The sequence below is a fragment of the Myotis myotis genome, unplaced genomic scaffold (assembly GCF_014108235.1).
Source record: "Myotis myotis isolate mMyoMyo1 unplaced genomic scaffold, mMyoMyo1.p scaffold_m19_p_5, whole genome shotgun sequence".
Taxonomy (NCBI): Eukaryota; Metazoa; Chordata; class Mammalia; order Chiroptera; family Vespertilionidae; genus Myotis; species Myotis myotis.
In genome coordinates, this window is record NW_023416357.1 from 36,470,693 (window position 1) to 36,492,601 (window position 21,909).

The following is a 21,909-nucleotide window of genomic DNA, read 5'->3' on the forward strand; positions in this document are numbered from 1 at the left end:
AGGACAAATGGACTGTCTGCTGCTTCTGATGACTTTGTTTTAAATGGCTCCTTCTTCCATAGCCAGAAGGACAGGAATTTTTTAGGTGCTTATTCACTGGTACCTAGAAATATCTTTTATTCTTTTCTCATTTCCTTTCTTGTTGTTTTTAACCTGTAGAAGTACAAAGCTCCGAAGACTATATCCAGCTGTTGAAGAAGCTCATTAGGTCACCGAACATACCTCATCAGTATTGGCTTACGCTTCAGTATTTGCTCAAACATTTCTTCAAGCTCTCCCAAAGCTCCAGCAAGAACCTCTTGACTGCAGGAGTGCTCTCGGAACTTTTCAGCCCTCTGCTTTTCAGATTCCCTGCAGCCAGGTGAGTGAAAGAAGAGAAACATGCGTTTGGGGATGATGAGGGTAGTCCTAGGTTGATTCGCCTTCACACTTACTCTAAAGATATTAGTTCCCAGACCCATGTGTACACTTACATTGGAATGTGTATAAATGAAGATGAGTCTGTTGTGTAGGGAGAAGGTTTCTAATGGAATTCTCTTTTTTTCTGTAGCTCTGAGAATGCTGAACCCCTCCGAAAAGTTATAGAAATTTTAATCTCAACGGAATGGAGCGAGCGACAGCCAGCACCAGGTAGTGCCCTTTGAACTTTCCAATTTCATTCATTGTTTGGTTTTTAGAGCCTGATAAATGGTGGCTTTAGACTTCATCTGAAATAGCCTACGTTTCTGTAATAACATGTTCTTGTGATTAAAGAACCACAGGTGAATGGTAGTGTGTATGGTCAGTGTCATCCGTATTTCAGTGTGTGTGGATTTGAAATGATCTTGGTTTTCGATGAGCTTCTTGGGAGAGCTCTCTGTTCCCCTCAACTTCTATGTTTCTAGTTTTGCATAAATTATGGAGCTCATTTTAGTTGTTGACATTTTAGTTTGTCTTTCTAATATTGAGAAAGTAGGGATTTATAATTACTATATAATTTAAAGTATTTGGGAATGTGTTTCTTGGAAGCAGGTATGCTGAGAAATGTCTGTCAAAATAAACATTTTCAGGAACGCAAGCAGCATGAAACCAGGGAGTTCACTGCAGCACGTTAGAGCAAGCCAGGCCCTTCTTTGAAAGCAGGCTGGCGTTCAATTAGCCATTTAACAAAGCAGGAAATGTAGACCGTGTTAGCAGTGGGTTTAATTTAAACTGATGTATTTTTCTTCTACTGTGGAAAGTCTAAGCAACCTTACTTTGCTGTATATGCCGGTTAAAAGCTGGCCATTTAAAATAGTGAGTAAGGTCTTATAAGTGAAGTTTCAGGACCAGTAAAAGGTGTTGCTTATATTCTTCATTTATGCTTAGACTTTAAATAAAACCTCAGAGGTAGCTCCTGAGAGTTCCCAGATTTACCTCTGTGTGGGCAGCCGTGGGAACCCAGGGTCACTGTCAGGCAGTGTAGATTGAAGCTGTGCCCCTCTAGGTGTTCCATGGCCAGGGTTGGTTATTTCCACTTGGGTGGAGCAGACTGAGAGAGGCGAGGGCCTGTGCTTACAGCCCGCCTGTAGGGGTGGGGTAAAGCCAGGTGGGTATTGGGCAGGGCTCCTGTGGACAGGCCCAAAATATGGTCTCCAGAGGTGAGAAGAGGCAGCAGAAGTGGTACTTAAGGCAGGTGTGGTGTGTTCCAGATCACAGCAAGCAGGATGTTCCACAGGGGGGCCTCGCATTATAGGTAAACTGCAGAGACGGCTGTCGACAAGGATGGCCACGGACTAAAGCCCAGGTGGTGGTCCACAGATTTCATCTCCTGTGATGCGTGGGTCATTTGTTAGTGGGTCTTGGAGCTCTGTGTCGATGTTCAGAGGTTGCCTGTGGGCTCAGCAGGAAAGAATGCCGGGATGTGTTGGAAGGACCCTGTGAGAAGAGGTCGGCACAGGTTTGGAACATGGCACTATAGTCATTCATTGATGGCCTTCCCTAAACTAATCACACACACGAGTGAGGAAGAAAGTAGATCGCTGGGCCAAAGGTTGGGCTATGATGTTTCACTTCCTCCTGATTAGTGTGGCGGTCTGTCTCAGACCCTAGGGGAGCAACAGGGCCTGCTGCAGGGAAGGGCTAGGTGGTACCACCGTCCTGGTCTTCTCAGTGGCTCCCCCTCTGGAGAGGGGAGGTATGGAAGCTAAACACCAACCAGGGTGTGACAGACACCCACAAATGAATTTATCACATGGAGTTTTTGAGAATTTATCACATGGGTGTAGTAGGATCAGTGGTGGAGTTTAATGAGTGACTGGTATAAACTGATCAAACATCTTTATCAGTTTCTGCTGAATTCTGCCAAAGAAAAGATTCATCTGCAACCATTTTCATAATACACACTTAAAAGTGCTTGATAGTCCCAGCTGGGTGGCTCAGTTGGTTGGAGCATTATCCCACACACCAAAAAGGTTGCAGGTTCGATTCCCAGTTAGGGGCGTGGCGTGTACCTAGATTGCAGGCTTGATGCTTGATTGGGGCGCATACGGGAGGCAGACAATTGATATTTCTCACATAGATGTTTGAATGCCCCCCACCCCCCTAGGAATCAATTTAAAAATACCCTCGGGTAAGGATTAAAAACAAAAACAAAACTGCTTGATATATCGTAGACCCTACCTACATTTTTTTTATAAGGAAGTTGGTGCGGCAGTTCCAAAGGTGGATTACTTCCACCAGCTCTGTTGCATAAAGACAAATGAAGCCTTGAACATTTGCTAGACCATCCCAGAATTCATACAGCCTCTTCAAAAAATGAACCCAAGTCATTTTAAACCATGGTGAGCCATTTTTACTTCGGTGTGCTATCTCCTAGCTGTCTGGAAATTGTATAGGCCCTTTGGAATTAAAGGGATGCTTTAGCGTCTCTCACCTGTGAAAACATATGACACATCCCAGGAAAAACGCCCCATCCCGGACACCTTTGCTCAGGAATGGCTCCAGTGCAGGTGACTGGCAGGAGGCCCTGGGTCAGAGAAATGATTTCTTAGGCCTGGTAGGAATGTGACATTTCCAGTCCCCTCATTGCCCCAGCGCGTGCGTGGTTTTACCAGAGGGCTTTGGGAACACAGTACCCATGCATTTCCATAAACGGTTACAAATCATTCACTTGCAGTAACTTTATTACTGTGGATAGAAATGAGCACGTGAATGATATTTGTGGGAAGGGGTAGCAAGACTATTATGGGACAAAGACATCTTTGATAGTTTTTACCAGATAGAACTTGAACGGACAGGCAACACTGATGATGTTTGAGGCAGTGTGTCAATTCGAATAGGACCCATTAGCACATCATGTCTAATTAAGCACTAGACCGAAGGGCTTGTATTCTAAGTACAAAAATAATTTTAGGGATGTGATTGGTACCTTGTTAGGGTAATTGAGTCGACAGAAAAAGCTCATAGGAAAAATAAGACTTAAATTGGGTTTTGAATAAAAGGAACAGTTTGAATAGGGGAAGGAGAAATAACATTTCAGTTCAAGGAGTTTCAAAGATTTATTCAAGATAAATTGCCAAGTACAGAAATAATGAAATGGCTTGACAAAATTAATCAGAAAAAAGCTAACAACCATATGGTTTCACTCATAGGTGGAATATAAAACTGAAACTCATAGACACAGACAACAGGATGGTGATTACCAGAGGGAAGTGGGTGTGGGGTGTGTGTAAAGGGGGCCTAATATATGGTGACAGAAGATGGTTTGAGTTTGGGTTAAAAAAGAAATAGAGGCTTGATATTTTTATCAGATTGTAAAGAGCAGGAGATATTTCAGTGACAGTATCATAAAGGCGTCACTTAGTTTGAAAGTATTGCCCAGCTCTTTGTGTGCACACGAAAAAGGGGAAGCCAGCAGAGGTTAAGGGTTTCATGGGGTAGCACCCGACCCATGGGTGCCGACTCTCGAGTCTGTGGAGGGCTCTACTCCACTGCCCTGCTGCCCGGGTCTGTGGAACCTGCGTGAGCAGTGCTGCTCTCAGTGCCAGTCAGAAGTCCTCTAAGTCTCCAGCAAGTAATCAACTAAAAGTACATGCAGTTTGCTCCTCTGGGTCACAGACAGTAAAGAGCCACATGCAGTTTTCATAACTGTTGTCATAAGGCTCCTAATCACTCCCTCTGTCGGCTACGCGGTGGAAAGAACCATGGGAGTCAAGTAGAACTGGGTCTGAATTTCAGCTCCTGCTACTTACTTGCCAAGTTCGTTATCAAGTAACTCAGCCTTTCCAAACTGTTTTCCGGCCTTTGACATTGGAATAATGCTTCTGTCCTGGGGTGGTTGTGAGAACTGTGAGGTGGTCTCTGCTGTGTGTTGGGTCAGCTCTGGTTTTTAAGGCCCTGCGAGAGCTTGCCTCACTCTCAGCTCCGATCCCCCTTGTTCCCCATTCCTGGTGAGCACTGTCTCATGGTCTCCCTGTGAGGCCGTTTTCCCCTCTGACCCCATCCCCACCCCCGTTCCTAGCCAGCAGGGATAGGCCCCAGGCCAGGGAGCCTGCAAATGTGAGAGAGACCCTCTCTGGGCGGCTGCTGCCTCGGGAGTGGGTGCATGCTGAGAGGGAGGAAGGTGCCCTTGTAGGAGGCCCTTTCCTCTGCGTGGCATGGCGAGTGGAAGGGCCTGGATTTTAGTGCCAGTTCCTCCTGCCACTGCCCAGGTGCCTTCACACAGTGCACACAATGTACAGCTGTGCACAGCAGCCCCAGACACTGCCATCCACTGCATCTGCACGAAGCCCCTTGTCCTCTTACACGTAAGTGTTCTCATCTGCTCAAGCACATTTCCCAGGGACAAAAGCCGCTTCTCCTTTGGAGCTCTTCCTTGCATAGAACTGCACAGAATGATAATCATCCAGTGAACTGTCTTTTAACCTCTGGTACACACCCCAGCTTTCAAAGCACTTTCACATACCACCTCTGTTAATGTACCCAGCAAACCTGCAATGCAAGGCTTCTCCCCTCATGGAGGGAAACGAAGGTTTGAGGTTAAGCATAGCGTAAGTGCTGTGCCCTTTGTGACTAAAGGTCTTCAACACATTTAAAGCTCAAACAGCAGGTTTTTTTGAATCATGGTGTGATGTTTACCCTGCTAATGCTTAGGTAGCTAAAGCAGATCACTACAGGGCAACTAAAGTAAAAACAGGACCAGTTAACATGGGCTGCCTTTGAATGAAACCCATTCTAAGTATATTTACATATTTCAGATTTCATGGATACATTCAGAAATATTAATGTAGCATAATTGAAGTCTGATATGGCACCTCAAGTCCAGAGAGGAAAATACATGACTCTTTCTCCCCCTGCCCTTTTACACCTGTCAGAGTTAATTTTTAACCACTGGGGGATTGCAAAACATTCATCCTGAAGAGCCTGATTCATAAATCTTGTTTTAAAGTCTCTGGGCTTGCCTTTCCACCAGGACCAAAGCACTAAGGTAGAGTGAAATGACATTCAAAGAATTTTACTTTTCTCTGATTTGGTTTTTTTTGGTGTTTTTTTTTTTTTTTTTTTTTTTTTGAATTTAAAATGTGGCCTGACATTAGAGGTTGTTTTAAAGTTAAGAAATGAAACCTTGAAAAAAAAATGCATGCATACATTTAGATGGGTTGGAGTAAACAGAGGCAAGCCATCAGGGTTATGTATTGAAAAATAGGAAATTTTGCCGAAACCGGTTTGGCTCAGTGGATAGAGCGTCGGCCTGCGGACTGAAGGGTCCCAGGTTCGATTCCGGTCAAGGGCATGTACCTGGGTTGCGGGCACATCCCCAGTGGGGGATGTGCAGGAGGCGACTGATCGATGTTTCTCTCTCATCGATGTTTCTGACTCTCTGTCTCTCTCCTTTCCTCTCTGTAAAAAATCAATAAAATATATTTAAAAAAAAATAGGAAATTTTACTTGTATTCTGAAAAAGAAACATTTCAGGGTGCGTATGTTGGCATCCAGCTCAGTTTTACTTCTGATTTCACAGTGCAGCCTTCTATTTCCAGAGACAGTGGCTGAGGGGGAAATGAGAGGGCAGGAGTTCTTCACTCCACTAAGCAGTGGATGCACCTTTTCAGATATTTGGTAGGATGTCATTTTTGCGCATATGCAAACCTGAGTTTATTTAGCAGTTCAAATGGACAGTCTTCTCCATGCAGGGTGATTAGAAGAGCCAGATAGGGAGTGATGAGTTTGCATCATCCTGAAAAGCCCCTTTGTCCTAAGTTGTTTTAAGTTAAATTATAAAGGGAGGCATTCATTTAACCCTTAAAGGATGATTTGGGTTCATGTTTTTGTTTGTTTTTTAAGTGGCCTTTTGTTCAGAAATGATAGCCCACCAAAACAGGTAAGAAGTTGTGCAGGATGAATGGTAGTCGTTAAACAATCGTGATTTGATGGTGATTTGCACATATGAATATAATGTTCAGTCTGTAACTTTCAAAGGTATTTTTAGTGGTTAAGGGACCTGCTGAGAAGTGAAATATGAACTATTTTTGCCTCAGAAATGAGTTTTACCAAACTTTGGGAAAAGGAAAATAGTAAGACATATTGTCTTGAAGAATTTGGAGGGCTAAAGTTTATTTTTAATTATGTGTGTAAGTTCGCCAGGGTGGCTGTCTTTGAGTCTCAGATAAATAAGAAATAAGTTTTCATCCAAGAGCTTAGCAGCCACATGAAAAATATTTCCTACGTTGTTATGACATCTGTGCATTTGATTTATTAGTTATTTGTTAGTGAATCATATAGATTAAGTGACATTTGGACATCTATTTTGTGTGAAATTTTGGACGTAATATGAGATGAATGAAAAGTACTGAAACTTGCCTGGTTTTTCCCAAGCAGAAGTCACTGACTCTGTTCTACCAGCAGAGGGCTCCCTTTTTAAGCTAATAAAGAGCATGTGTCTGCAGATCACTTTTCCACCACTAAAACTGAAGAGGAAAAGACCCAGCTCACACTTTCAGTAATATAATTGAACCTCTATGGTAGATGATGATACATATTGTGAGAAATTCTAAGCAAAGTTTACAAATCTATTTTAAGAATTTTCTGTAAGTAGAGGGTGTACTGCTTTCCAGTGGATAATTTTCTTCTGAAACAGAAAATATATTGTTGGACTAGAAAGCATTTTAATCTTAGAAGGTTTTGGCATGAATCATCATGTGCCTCCAGACAGGTATGCTTAAGAGACTGGTGTTTCCGAAGTTTCTAGCTTTAGAAAGACTTTTAAAAATAGAGCAAGATTATGCTGCTCACGATGCAAGGGTAGCCTCTGAACTAACCACGGGTCCCTGTAATCACTGGGCAGGAGCTGGAAGATGCACTTACACACAGTTTTTGTTTTCATTAGAAATGGAGATCTTTCACCAGTTACACCAGCGGAAAGTTTGTAAAGTCACTTTCACTGTGAGTGCAGCAGCACTTCCCAGATGTTGCAAGTAATCCTGAAACCGGCTCCCCGGTTCCTGCCGGTGTAGTAGACATTATATCGGCACCTCAATCTTTATCCCTGCATATGACCATTGGGTCACCTTCCTATACAGAATCTGAGGATGTTAGAGACCACACCCATATTTCTTCAAAGAGAATTTGAAGGTAGCTTTTTAAAAATTTAGATAAGCTAAAAATAGAAAATAAAAAGTCAGTTTTGTTGCAAGTGTGAAATTTCTGGTATGTGGCTTAGAAGACATTAGCTTCAGTTTCACTTGTTAATTTTTACGTTCTCTGGCAGAGGGAAGTGAAGGGCAGGGCCAGTGGGTGGAGGAAAAGGAGTTCTGGTCCTCCTGCTATAATCTTGTGCAAACCACTTTACCCCTCTGGTCAGAATCGTGTGTGTGTGTGTGTGTGTGTGTGTGTTTAGTATGAGGGAATTGCTTGAAGTCATCTCTAAATTGCTGTCTGGTTTTAAAGGTATGATTATTGTGTTTTGGTTCTTGGAGTAATAGTCAAGCTGATACGAGTGAAAAGTTTCTGAGGTCAAATTTTAATTAAGTCTGGTTCATTGCACCTTTCTCAAATAGAGGACAAACATCCTCCCGAAAGGTATTCTCTCTGCTTGCCCTTCTCCCATCCTTTGCTCCATGTGGCCATTGCATGAACCCGATGCAGACACCCCTCCTAATTATTACAAAACCCTCTGGCTATTGAAGCCCAAGTTGCAATTGACTATAGAAGTAGCTGCAGCTGGGGTTTTCTCTCTCAATCTTCATGTGGTCGTGGAGCATGGTATCTATGCAGAGTTAGAGTCATCTTCCCTAGGACTTGAAATATTTTTGTAGACCTGTTCCCTGCCCAGTTGCTGCGTAGGGCTTTCCTGTTACACCTGCGGGCTGCCTGTGCTTGGGTGTGGGAGGCGGTGGACTGAGCAAGGCATGGTGTTCTGGGCCATTCCGAGGGTTCAGGCCTTTACAAGCAGGGCTTTGATTCTATTTTTTGCTGAACTAGCTCAGCCACTTCCTGTGTTTGGCTGCGCATAGTGCCTCGCTTCACTGTGGCCACTTGAGCCCGGCGAGCCAGCGAGCGCGCTGCCGCAGCCAGTTAGAGAGACTATTTTAGGTCCCCGCACAATGGCCTTCTCATTTCCTCGGTGAAAATGAGCGAGTTGGGCAGGCATTGGCCACTTGTTAGCAGATGACAACTTTGACTTTGACTTGGGCTCTCCTCCCCTCCCCGAAATCCCTGGCTCAGCAAATATTTGAACCTGCCCAAGTTAATCATGAAGCCGCGATCTTTATCTGAGAGAGCCCTGCGAGCGCCGGTGCCTTCTCCCTCCCGGGTACTGGACCCACGTCCAGCGGCTGTCTCCGCGGGGAGCCGGTGAGGGTGCAGCGGCGCGATCCTCCTTCGGTCCCAGGGGTCCTGCGCGCTGGCAGCCAGCACCGCCTGCCTGAGAGCCGTGGGGGGAGCCGCGGGGGCTGGTCCTGCTGGCTGGAAGAATAGCTTTTTGGATTTTTTTTTTTTCATTGTCGGATACAGGCTTTCAAAGAGAAACCGTTGAAATGCATAACCTGCAAAGTAAGTTGCTTTTAATTTGTGCACTTCTCTGCCCCTTCGCTGTTGCATTAGGGTTTTTTTGTTGTTTGTTTTTTTTTGTGGTGTTTTTTTTTTTTTTGTAGTTCTGTGAGAGAGAGAGAGAGATTGATTAAGCACTCCCTGGGGAGGGCAGCTGGCAGATGAGGGCGATACTCCTTCCTGGAGGGGCACAGTGTGAGGGAAGGATGGGGCTAGGGTGGAAGCGGGAAGGAGGTAATTACACAGTGCCGGGCTGGAAGTTGGTGCCTGGCCAGGCCTGGGAGAGACATGGAAAATCACCTGTCTCCCTGCTCCCTGTGCCACATGGGCTCCCTTTTCTGCCCTGGTTTGCACCGAGTGCTTCCAGGGCATGTGGCCCTCTGTTGGAGGCTAGAACTTGTCTCCCTTCCTTGGGGGTGGGGGTGGGGTGGGGGGTATCACTGTTTTTATTAAACCGAGAGATTTCTTTCTGAATCTTATTTGAGGCCACCACCACCGCCACTTTTACTTGAGTTTAGGTTTACTTAAGCTCTTAGGCAAATAGAAAAGTGAGTGGGAGGGTTTTTAGGCTGAGTCTGCCTTCATGGTTAATGAGAAGATGAATTATAAACTAGAGAGGGGATTCAAGTGAATAGTGCTCAGAGAATGACCTGCCTTTGCCCTGCTCTTTTATATAGTTTATGATGCCAACGCGGATAGAATGTCTAAGAGTAAATTTTTAGGGCTTCTGTGCTCTTTAATCACACAAATACTATGTAGATCACAGAGCCCACTATAGTTTTTTAAATCAGCCACATTTACATGGGGTGAGGGCTTCCCCCACCCCCCTTCTTCCTTCCCTCGCATCCTATTGCAAAGAGGGACCATTTCTTAAGGGGAATGTACCTTAGGCTCCAGTAAGAGCAGCCGGATTATATAGAGAACAGCTTGGAAGAAAAAAAGATTAATAATTAGGCTTATAGGGGAATTGATGTCTTTACATTAAGTACTGCTAAGAAGGAATAGTAATAGTCCTCCCCAGTGCGAGGCATTTGAGGTAGAGGAGATAAAAGCCCCCTTCCCACCCCCAACTACCCAAAAAGTGATTACATCATCCCCACGCCCACCCAAGCAGTATTAACACAATAAATCCCAGGATGGGTTCACCGGTGAGAATACTTTGCCGAGACAGCTCTCCCCCTCTGCATTCTGATCTGTATGGCCTCTTTCTATTTGGAAGACAGCTTACCTTGACCAGTCTTGTTAGGCAGTAACATTAAAATTCTCATTAATGATGTTGACAGTTCTGTTGATTATTTCTGCTAACAGACCTCTTCATTCCTGTTAAGAATTTCCAGTGTTAGTCCATAAAGTGTAGTTTTGACTTTGCAGTATTTGGTCGAGGAGGAGAGCTTGCCTATGTATTTCCTTGTGCTTGAGCTTTCTAATGTGGTACGCTTGTGACAGTGTTTGAGTTTTTACGTAGGACTGAGATTAAATATCCTGAGTCCTTTCTGCTTTTAATACATATGGGAGGTATTTAAGGACTGTAAAATATACCTTAAATACACCGTTTTCATGCATTTGTAAGATTTTTAAACCAAGGAATGATCGGGCTATCTAAAAACCCAGATGCACTAGGGGAAAAAAGCTACGTGCTGCAGCATATCAGCTTTTGTCACCCTGCCAAGAGCGGAGCGTACCAAGCTGCAAGGAGTAATAAAAAGGGAATTAGAAAACTCACTGCTGGAGGAGAACAGTCAAATTAAACAGCTTTTGGAAACGATGAGCATGTATATGTTGCAGTTCTATTAAATGTAGCTTAGTGAGGTTGGGGTTGTGCTAAGGCTGATACAGAAGAGAAATAATGAAGCAGGAGTGGTCTGGTGACATTTTTCTGACTTGATTGGCTGGGCTGTGTGATGTAATAGGTTACAGTGCAGCCCCTTATAGGTTTTAAAATGAATTCCAAGACACCATTACAAAGAAAGCCGGACTCTTTTCTTATAACTGAGCTCAGCCAAGGAAACTCTCGCACAAATGTACAACACTGTTTGGAATATGGAAGACCTGGATTTAGAATATGCTAAGACAGATATAAATTGTGGCACAGACTTGATGTTTTATATAGAAATGGATCCACCAGGTAATACTGCAGTATTCTTGTAGAAAGCTAGTTAATTTTGTGGCTTTTTTTTTTTGACAACTCTGTAATAGAGCCTCTTTAGATTTCTATTTTTATTAATTTGTTCTAATTTAATAATAATTCATTTGATCATAGCCTGTGGAAGCAGGCAGATCAGATTGTATGTGGTAAATGCTTATTCTTACTTGAATGGATATGAATGGAATGTCCGTTTTTCACTGGTGTCTTTTGTTAAGATCTTTTGCTATTTGGGTTATATTGTTGTATAGCGTTCCTGTAATTGAATTGATGTCTCCTTTGTGCTGCTTTTCTCTGTTGCCAATGGAGGAGAACAGTGTGATACTTTGTGGGGATAGCACTTGGTACTTTAGAAAGCATGTAAAATGTAGCAATGATTGCAACTCAGTTCTAGGTGACCGGAAACTATTCTAAATCAAACTTTGAGATTTTGCCTCCTGTCTTAAGATACTATCTTAGGATACTATAAAGAGAAGAGAAGTTGGCTGTCCATTCCTTAGTCCTAGTCTTTATCACATAGTCTTTTGACAGACTTCTGAAATAATTTCACATAAATTAAAATCGTAACTGTGCTTTAAAACTTATGACTTAGAATTTAGCTAAAAAGTCCTGGGTTTATTGTGCTTTCTAACTTATTTTATCCCTATGTTATTAGCCCATTTCCCAATGAAGAAATTTCAGAAATACCACAGCCTTTCATTTGTCACCAATTGGTATATGAATACTGATTTGACATTGAGAAAGAGGAATATAGTTTTTAATCAGTTGACATATAGAGCACAATTTCTCCAATAAAAAATTAACACTAAAGAGATTTAGGTCAAGGATGAGTTTCTTAGAGTGGCTTTTGGCAGAACAGTGCCTGAAATACTAAGATGAGAAATACTAACTCTCCTCTGAAAACATATTGCTGTAGGTGAGCCTCTACCACACCAGCATTTGTGGAGGGCAGAAGCCAAATTTGTCTCTCCTAATTAAACAGGAGGAAATTAAAGCCAACCCATGTGATTCCTCCTGCTCACTGTGCATGCATGGTTTCTGACTTCAGCTGGATTTGACCAGGCATGCAACTTTACTATAACTAGAACCTAGAAGTAGAAAATGGCACAACTCTGGATTTACTCTGAAATTCACATTTATTAATCTCCAAGCTGTTTTCTTCAGTTTCTTTTCTCTTTGAGCTGTACTCTGAAAGATTTCTGGTTTGTTTTTTTTTTTAGAAGAAAACAATCTTGCATGTTTCATGGACTTCTGAGTTATTGCTGTATGTCACACTCTACTTTCATCCAAAGAAATTAGGTCTGTTTTAAAATGTTAGTTTGGGGTCGCAAACAACTTTTTCCTTTCTCCTTAATCTACAGCACTGCCTCCTAAACCACCAAAACCTACTACTGTGGCCAACAACGGTATGAATAACAATATGTCCTTACAAGATGCTGAGTGGTACTGGGGAGATATCTCGAGGTAAGCCCACAGAAACGCTTAGTTTTCACTAGCGATAGAGAGTTTTAGGTTAAGAGAAAGAAAAGCACCAGCTTGCTAAGTTCCATTTTTAGGATATCATCCAATATAAGCATTGAAGCATACTGGATTCCCTTCCAAAGGATACCAGAGAAGTCACTGAGACGCTGGAGAGCTGTGGGTGCTGGTGCCACCGGAAATTACACACTGAGAAGTTCGATTATTGACAGATGTCAGGGAGGCACCGGGACAAGTGGCCCTGCCCAAGGCAGCGTGCAGGCACTCCTGTCACGCAGAACTCTAAGAATTCATACGATTATCTCACACACAGTAAAATAAAGTGGCATTTTTATTCTTAGCTTTTTGTTTTTAAGCGGGGAGGGATGGGCAGGAAACCTTTTTGGGATCATGATTTGCTGATTTGTTAGCATCTTTGGTTAAAAAATAAAAACGTGTACCACAGTTATATGGACAGTGAAAGTAGGTGGTTGTTTTTTTTAACTCCCATGCACCTGTTTATAATGAGATGGAGTTTGTAACGTTTTTTATATAAGAATAAATTGTTGAGCTTTGAAAATGTAATTAATAAGTATAAATCTATAGGGGAAGGGTGTTAGAGGGTTTTTCTGCACTTTATGCTCAGTTTTGCTGTGGACATAAAATTGCTCTAAAAATTAAGTCTGTTTAGATAATCACTAAATCCTTGAGGTAAGCCCTGTCTTGTATTCTTTTCACATCAGGGAGGAAGTGAATGAAAAACTCCGAGATACAGCTGACGGAACCTTTTTGGTACGAGATGCATCTACTAAAATGCACGGAGATTATACTCTTACACTAAGGTGAGTCAGAGAATGGAGGCAAAGCCGGGGTGGTTCAAGTTGACATTAAAACACATTTCTTTAAAGGAAATAGTATGCCATTACATTCATATTGTATTTACAGGAAAGGAGGAAATAACAAATTAATCAAAATATTTCACCGAGATGGGAAATACGGCTTCTCGGACCCATTAACCTTCAACTCTGTGGTTGAATTAATAAACCACTACCGGAATGAATCTCTAGCTCAGTACAATCCCAAGCTGGATGTGAAGTTACTTTATCCAGTATCCAAATACCAACAGGTAATCAAATGCTCACATTGTTAATGTCATTTAAATAAGGTACTTTCAGTGCTTAGAAACACTTAGAAGCAGATGAATTGCATGTAATGAAATTTGAAAAGCTTTGTACTTGTAATCACAAAATTACAATTTCAGAGTAGTTCAATAAAATACTCTAAGGATTTTTCCACGTCAGATATTTGGTTAAATAGTTCTTAATTGATTACATACCTTATCCATTGAATTGCTTTTTCTTCTGCTCTCTCTAATCCTTCTAGGATCAAGTTGTCAAAGAAGATAATATTGAAGCTGTAGGAAAAAAATTACATGAATATAACACTCAATTTCAAGAAAAAAGTCGGGAATATGATAGATTATATGAGGACTATACCCGTACTTCCCAGGTGAGTTTTCTGTGAAAATCACATTATAATTTTAGAAGTGTTAGTTATTAAAACCTAACGCATATTAGTCAGCTTCAAAAACAGAATAAAAAGGTTGAGAGCTCATTTGTGAATCATTGTGGATTATTCTAGTAATTTATTCATTATATCTCTATTTGTAAATGAAGCCTATCAGAATAGTAAGTTTACAAGAGAAAGGAAGAGGTTACTGTGAGTTTTAAGTTGATTTGACATAATTCTTGATTGAAGAATTATTTTTAGATTGGAAGGTCCACAGACTTGTGGAACTTGGCTAATATCAGAAATAGGGATTTAACCATCGGGACCGGCAGGGGGAGTAAAGGACAAGACGGATGTCATGAATTGCTGATAAAATGGCATGATTTTAACCAAGATGAAAACTTAGGAAACTGTCAGGTAGTCATTTTCCATAGACTGGAATAATTCCCAAAGGAAGTGTGTGCTTTTGTGATAGTGTTTTAGTGATTCTATGAATTAGAGTTCCACCTTGCTAACAAAGTACTTAACATTCTAGATAATCATAATGGGAGTCTCTCACAATAAGAAATCACCTCTTCTACGAAAGGTGTGACATGGTCTTACTAATATTGTGTTGCAGGAAATCCAAATGAAAAGAACAGCTATTGAAGCATTTAATGAAACCATAAAAATATTTGAAGAACAGTGCCAAACACAGGAGCGCTACAGTAAAGAGTACATAGAAAAGTTTAAACGTGAAGGCAATGAGAAAGAAATACAAAGGTTGGTCAGAGGAGTGTTCCTTTGTTCTGCTAGAGATAACCAGGATATTCTTAAACTGCTTAAAAATGATCTTGCTTTCTGTGCTGTGCATATTTAGAAAACAACGGGAAGGGAAAGCAAAGCATTCCTTGCCTTAGGAAAATGGCTGGGGCTCCACAGGGAGCCTTTTCATATAAACTGGGGGATACCTTCATGATGAACTCGGGTGATCACAGGTGCGTTTCTCTTGCCTGCAGGATTATGCATAATTATGAAAAGTTGAAGTCTCGGATCAGTGAAATTGTGGACAGCAGAAGAAGACTGGAGGAAGACTTGAAGAAACAGGCAGCTGAGTATCGGGAGATTGACAAGCGCATGAACAGCATTAAGCCCGACCTCATCCAACTGAGAAAGACAAGAGACCAGTACTTGATGTAAGTGGTGGGCACGGAACCCGCAAGGGAATGACTGCCAGTGGCTAAAATTAAGGCTAAGTTCTGAATGCGTTTTCTCTCTGAAACTCTTTTTCAGGTGGTTGACTCAGAAAGGTGTTCGGCAGAAGAAGTTGAACGAGTGGTTGGGCAATGAAAACACTGAAGAGTAAGTCGTTACCACAGATGGCGGCAGCAGGGGTTTTTTTTCATTTTAGGAAAATGCATGACTTGCCTTATTTAGAGAACAAGTGAGGAATTTTACTGAGTTTGGAACATCTTGTAGGAGAAAATGTATAAACTCAGTCTCATTATCCAGAATATTTTAAAGGGAGAGTTTAGGGAGGGAAGATACAGACTCCCCTCCCCCCCCCCCCCCATTCCAACACTGTGTCCACAGTGATGTCCCAACATATTTTTGGAACAATTAAAAAAAAGGACAGAATTAGGCTTAGTATGTTTTTGAAGCTTAAGCATATGTTTTGTTTGAATTATTTGAAAGCTGGCAATCCTCCTAGACCATCAATTTCCTGATCTAAACTGGACAAACAGGATTGTTTAATACCTTCCTCTCTGCCCAGGTACCTGAGCTTAATACTGACTCTTTCTTTGTCCAGGGAAGTTACCTAGAAGGCTCCCCTCCCTAGATGAGAGGGAGGGCTGGTTGGGTCAGACCGGTGATCGCTGGTCTGGCCTGCTTGTAGGAGGGGCAGAACCGAGGTAGAAAAGGTGAGGGTAGGCTTGTGGCTCCATGCACCTCACTTAGGAACCTCCTCCCTTCCCTCCTCAGCCAATATTCGCTGGTGGAGGATGATGAAGATCTGCCCCACCATGACGAGAAGACCTGGAATGTTGGAAGCAGCAACCGAAACAAGGCTGAGAACCTACTACGAGGGAAGCGAGACGGCACTTTCCTGGTCCGGGAAAGCAGTAAACAGGGCTGCTACGCCTGCTCTGTAGTGTATGTATCTCCCGCCCACATCTCCTGTCTCCTGGAGGGGGGTTCATTCCGCCAGCCATGGGCAGGGAGGTGAAAAGTTCTAACCTGGAAGAATCTTATGGCACACAGTGTAGAAGAGGGAATAAAACAGGCATGATATTTAAAGTCTGCCTGTCAGTAGAGTCTAGTAGAAAGAGACCTACTTTGTTTGGGTACCAATTCAGGAACTACTTTAAGTCTTTTTAAAAATGTAAATGGCAATGTTTGCCTCGAGGCTAGTATAGAGTCTGAGGTAACTCACATAAGAGCACCACACACAGGTGAAAAGTCCCCATCAGGAACTGTCCTTGAGGTAATTACACCCAGAAGACATGTTTGTCCCCTGGCATATTTTCTTTCTGTTGATTTCTTAATAGTCCAGGGAGCACCTTGAATGGACAGTGAGTTTTTGGGTCACTGGCGTCATTTCCGAGTGCGAGGCTCTAAAACAAGCATGTCGAACTCGGGGCCCGCAGGCTGCATGGCTCGTTTATTTGGCCCATGTTAGAGTTTGCTTGCTCTAAAAGCACATCCTACCCTGCAAGCTCTCTCATTTATGGAGACGTCCTATAGGAAGGAGGTGTGAGAAGAGCTCTGCGTAAGTGCCAAGATGGAGAGACACGTAGACACTTGAAAGCCAGCCTGAGAGAAGGGATCCTATTAATAACTAGTCACACCTCTGGTCACACCGCGGCGCTGATGGCCGGCGGCTCCCCCTTGTTGCGTGCTCGCTGCATTCCAGGCATTCTACCAAGCACATCGTGCACATCATCTCATTTCTCAAAGCCACCTGGTGACACACATTACTATCATGTTCCTCTTACACCATTTTAAAGATGAAAATACAGCGGCTCAGTGAAGCTGGGTTCCGTACCCAAGTCACTCAGCCAGTAAGTAGGTGGCAAAGCCACGAGTCTGGCAGTTCACCTGGGACAGTTGCCCACGTGGGCCCCGGCCTGTGTCAAGTGTACTTTTTGATGATGATTTTGTTAAAAACGCCTAGCTGCGTCACAGTTTGTCCCGGTCAAGGTCACAATGCATTTGTTCTCTCTCCTCTCTAGGGTGGACGGCGAGGTAAAGCATTGTGTCATAAACAAAACCGCAACTGGCTATGGCTTTGCCGAGCCCTATAACCTGTACAGCTCCCTCAAAGAACTGGTGCTACATTACCAACACACCTCCCTCGTGCAGCACAACGACTCCCTCAACGTCACACTAGCCTACCCGGTATATGCACAGCAGAGGCGATGAAGCGTGCCCTCCGGTCCTCCTCCTGATGTTCAACCACCCGAGGCCTCTGGAAAGCACAGGGCTCCTCTCCAGCCTGACCTGTGAATTGAGCTGCGGAGACCACGTCTTCAGATGGGACTGGAGCTTTCGACAAAAAGAAAGCAGTAGGGGAAGACATGCAGCCAGCACTGTGCGATGACCAGACGTTGCTAATCTGGAGTGCTTAACCTTCCTTTCCTTTTTTTTTTTTTTTTTTTTTGGTTTAATTTAAAGCCACCACAACACAGAGAAAAATAAATGCAAAAATCTCTGCGTGCAGGGACAAAGAGGCCTTCACCATGGTGCTCGTTAATGCTTTCTGAAGCTTTACCAGCTCAAAGTTGGGACCTTGGAGACCGAGGATGCACGGGGCTGTGGAGCCCTGGCCCGGGAGCGCTCGGTCCAGCCTGGTTTAGCCTGGTGTTGCTGTGCACGGTGGACCCAGACACTTCGCACTGTGGATTATTTCATTTCCTAACAAATGAACGATATGTAGCAGAAAGGCACTTCCACTCACAAGGGACACTTTGGGGCGAACGTCAGCTCACATGTGTTCAGAGGAAATTCTGTTGCAGCAAAGTGCCAGAAAGCGTTTTGTTTAAACTTTTCAACAAAAAACAAAACCTACCATTGGAAAAACGGAACTTGGAAAACAGGACTTCAAGTGACATTTAGTATATAAAATATGTACATAATATTGGATGACTAACTATCAAATAGATGGATTTGTATCAATACCAAATAGCTTCTGTTTTGTTTTGCTGAAGGCTAAATTCACAGCGCTATGCAATTCCTAATTTTCATTAAGTTGTTATCTCAGTTTTAAATGTACGTTCAGAATAAGCTTCCCCTGCCCCAATTTTTGTTGCTTGAAAATACTGTTGTTCCTGATTTTTGTGTTAATATTCATTTTGTTTATTCTTTTACTTTTTTTTTTTTTTTTTTTTAAAGAAGAAATGTACAGGATGCCAGTTTTTTAAAAAGGCTTCAGAATTAAAACTATGAAATATTTTACAGTTTTTCTTGTACAGAGTACTTGGCTATTAGTCCAAGGTTAAAAAGTTCCTAACAGATTTTTTGGACTAAATGTTTTGTTGGGCAGTGCCTGATAAGCTTCAAAGCTGCTTTATTCAATAAAAAAGAGAAAGATATATGAATATGACAAAAGTGTCGCGGAGTTCGACAATGTTGTTTCAAAACTCTTAAAATACGGTACCTGGCAATGTTTGTTTCATAAAGAATTGTGAACTTCCTGAATCTGGGGAGGAGGGATATAGCGAAAGGTTGTACAGGTGGGGGGTGGTGGTGGAATGCACTTTCTCTTTCTCATGATTAGAGAAAAAGTAGGTAACTGCAGAGGGAAGTTGCTTATACTTCAGTCTTTCCCACTCTCACCTGCTAGTTATTGCCAATTATGACAATTACACATCTGCTACAGCTCTTACCAGTGCGGCTCGGCTGGTCAGATGTTCCAGTGCTGACCCTCGTTCGGAACACTGATTTCAAGGTTAAATTGCTACACTTAGAAAATGTCTCTTTTTAACATTAGACTACTGTCACAACCAACAAACATTCGTTTTTGAGAAAACATGATTTGAGAAAAGATTTTTATCCGGCTGTTATTTTCCTAGCTTCCCATTCACCGTAGACCATAAGGCAAAGAGGCATGATGGTAACTGCTACTGCTCTGGGCTGTGTGGAACTCGCTAAAGTCACGGCCATTTCAGGAATCGTAATAACAGTCCTTCTCATTCATCCAAATAACTGCATGTGTTATACTTCACTGTGGGGAAAAGGAAGGGGTGTCAGAGTCATCTCTGCAATTCGGGGCATGAGTGAGAGGCCTCCCTGATTCACATACGCAAAAAGCCTTTCTGTTCCGTGGAAATTGTGCATGTATTGGGAGGAATAAAGGATAATTATAACCATAGTCAACTACGCTGGTGGATTAAGATGGAATCTTACAATTTCATACCTTTATTTCTCTTTCCTTCAAATATTGGGGTGAGGGAACTTGGTTTTCTTAACGTTGTTCCTTTAAAAATTCTTTTGAAAGAATGTGTCTAGCAGCTGACTTAACTGTAAAATGTATTTTTTTTTTTTTGGTCCTTTTTTCATGAAGCTACTCATATCAAGAGCAATAGTCAGCATGACAGCCAGACTGTCAGCCTGAGACTTGACTGTACTGATCTGACCACCTCTCTCTCATCTCCAGACAACTGACGATTCTCCTGGTTTGAGTCTGGGTGTCTGGTTTAAAACTATCCTTCCATGTCTCACAGAAGTTTAACAATTAGTTAATAGTAGCTTGTAAACAAGAGTGGTTTTGTTCTTGTTTTTTTTGGTTTTGTTTTGTTTTTTGGTAGCACATCCATGTATGCTATTAAGTATAAATAATTTTCATTTAATTTCCAAAATATAAGATCTGAAATGGAATGTTTCATTAACAATACATTTCATAGTTTTGTTAGTGTTTTTGCTTCAACATTTTGCAAGATGACATGGTAGTAGGCATCTGCCTTAGTTTTGCATCTCACAAGCACAAACAATAGATTTTATTTGCACTGCAAAGGCAGGATTCCTCACTCCATATCACAGTGAGTTACACACCTGTGATGTCACCCCTCTGCCAGGTGCCTTCCTGACTGTGTGTAGCATGCCCACCACCTATGTCCTTCCAGATGTTTGACCAGCAGGGCTCTCTGGGTTCCTCAGACAGTCATCCAACAACATCGTCTCAGTGGCTCACAAGTATGAATGGATACAGCAGAGGTGCTCTGAGACATTTTCTTAGCCATGCATTGATCTCCCCTACCCAAGATAGCATCCTAAAAATAAAGCCAGAACTAGGCTTCAGAGAGGCTATGACGGGGCTATAAGGTAGGAGCACTGGGACCTGACATTAGACACAAGAGAAATATTATAACCGTGAGAAAAGGCAAAAAGCATGTGTTTGCAACATCTGAAAACTTCGTGGCCCTTGATATATGTATATATGTATATGTGCATGGACTGTGTTTTCAGTACACCTTTCAGCCAAAACAGATCCACAGTTGAGTTCAAGTGCAAACAAGCAAATGTCTAGTATAGTTCTTATATATGTGTATGGGTGGTTTTTTTCCTGTGAATTTGCTTTGTTTTGTCTTACAAAGGTGAAAATTGTTTGCAAGTGAAGTGAGAAGTTCATAATTTTTTGGCGTTTTTTTCCCCCCTGTGTTTAAAAGTTAACTCCTTTTGGGAAGCTGGCCTCGCTTAATTTGGAAATCCTTGTTTTCAGTGTGTCAAGTCAAAATGTGTGTATGTGAGCTGTCACTATAGGGAACCTATTGCTTTGTCATGTAGCTGGTTATGAACTAGTAATGTGTTTGGGAAGTCCTACTGATGTTCCTTACTGGGAGAAAAGTTCTGCTGGTTTTAACAACTGTGCTTTTGCTATGCATGGTATTCAAGTCAGCTGGAAAGCAGACCCTGAAATCTGAGTTCAGGGTCACTTAAGAAAGGGGCAGTTTAAAAGCACAATGCCTCACATGAGACAAAGTTCCAAAATGCCAAATTCTTATTTTTTAAACATCTAGTTATATAAAATACTAGTGTGAGTGGGGAGGGAACAAAATTGGAAACACTATCTAACTTAACATTAAACTTGTCACCATGAGATAGCATTAGCTACCCAGGATGCTGCTATTAAAAAAACAAAAACAAAAAATCATTTATATGTGTGTATTTTTTAAAGCTACGGTCTGTTGGATGTTTTTACAAATCTGTTTATATGACATTGTTAAAATAACGTTTGTCTTTTGACGAGAGGGAGGATGTGATGGTCTGTTGTAATTTTGCCTTTACAAGGCAACCTGGGTGGGGGGCGGGGGGAGTGTGCCTCCTTGACACTTGGTTCAAGCTATAGATTTAATGGAGCTATGTCTTGTTGTTTTAAGTTGCTGTAATGCATTGTATTAGGGCCTCAAACAGAATAAAGGTTGTTTTGAAACGTATGTGATGGTTTGAAATTTCAATTATTGCCTAAGAAATATTTCTGAAACCACTCTCTTGCTCTTTTGGTTAATGAAAGTTGCTGTCTCTATAGTCTCCCTCCCACCCCCTTTCATTCTACCACCTCACTTTTGTAAAGTGGGAAGGCCATGAAAAGCAGTCACATGAATGATTGCTTAGTGTTGTTTACATAATTACACCATGTCCTTAATGATGACATAATCTCTAGGTGATGTCATTTCAAGGCATGTTCTTGCTATAAGAAAATAGAATACCCATCGTCCCTCAATCCCGCCACCATCCACTTCCAAACCTTCAGAATTGCTCTCTACAAACTATGGTTTGTTGAGTTGGTGTGTCTGTCCCACAGGGGCAGCATGAGG

General features: G+C 42.2%; 1 protein-coding gene across 8 annotated transcripts in view; it reads left to right on the forward strand.

Annotated features, from left to right (window-relative positions):
- Window positions 1-21,528, forward strand: part of PIK3R1 (phosphoinositide-3-kinase regulatory subunit 1) — an 83,399-nt gene extending 61,871 nt beyond the window's left edge. For 6 of the 8 annotated variants that reach the window (XM_036309166.1, XM_036309159.1, XM_036309161.1 and 3 more), the window contains 11 exons: window positions 160-361; window positions 551-630; window positions 12,511-12,613; window positions 13,351-13,449; window positions 13,553-13,733; window positions 13,991-14,116; window positions 14,736-14,878; window positions 15,115-15,291; window positions 15,389-15,457; window positions 16,079-16,249; window positions 17,329-21,528. In XM_036309166.1, the coding sequence (XP_036165059.1) occupies window positions 160-361; window positions 551-630; window positions 12,511-12,613; window positions 13,351-13,449; window positions 13,553-13,733; window positions 13,991-14,116; window positions 14,736-14,878; window positions 15,115-15,291; window positions 15,389-15,457; window positions 16,079-16,249; window positions 17,329-17,518 (1,541 nt within the window). In that variant the 3' untranslated portion in view covers window positions 17,519-21,528. Of the gene's footprint in view, window positions 1-159; window positions 362-550; window positions 631-8,799; window positions 9,010-10,640; window positions 11,132-12,510; window positions 12,614-13,350; window positions 13,450-13,552; window positions 13,734-13,990; window positions 14,117-14,735; window positions 14,879-15,114; window positions 15,292-15,388; window positions 15,458-16,078; window positions 16,250-17,328 lie in introns of those variants that run through there. The other 2 variants (XM_036309165.1, XM_036309164.1) reach the window with 2 other exon arrangements.
- The last annotated feature ends 381 nt before the right edge of the window (window positions 21,529-21,909 follow it).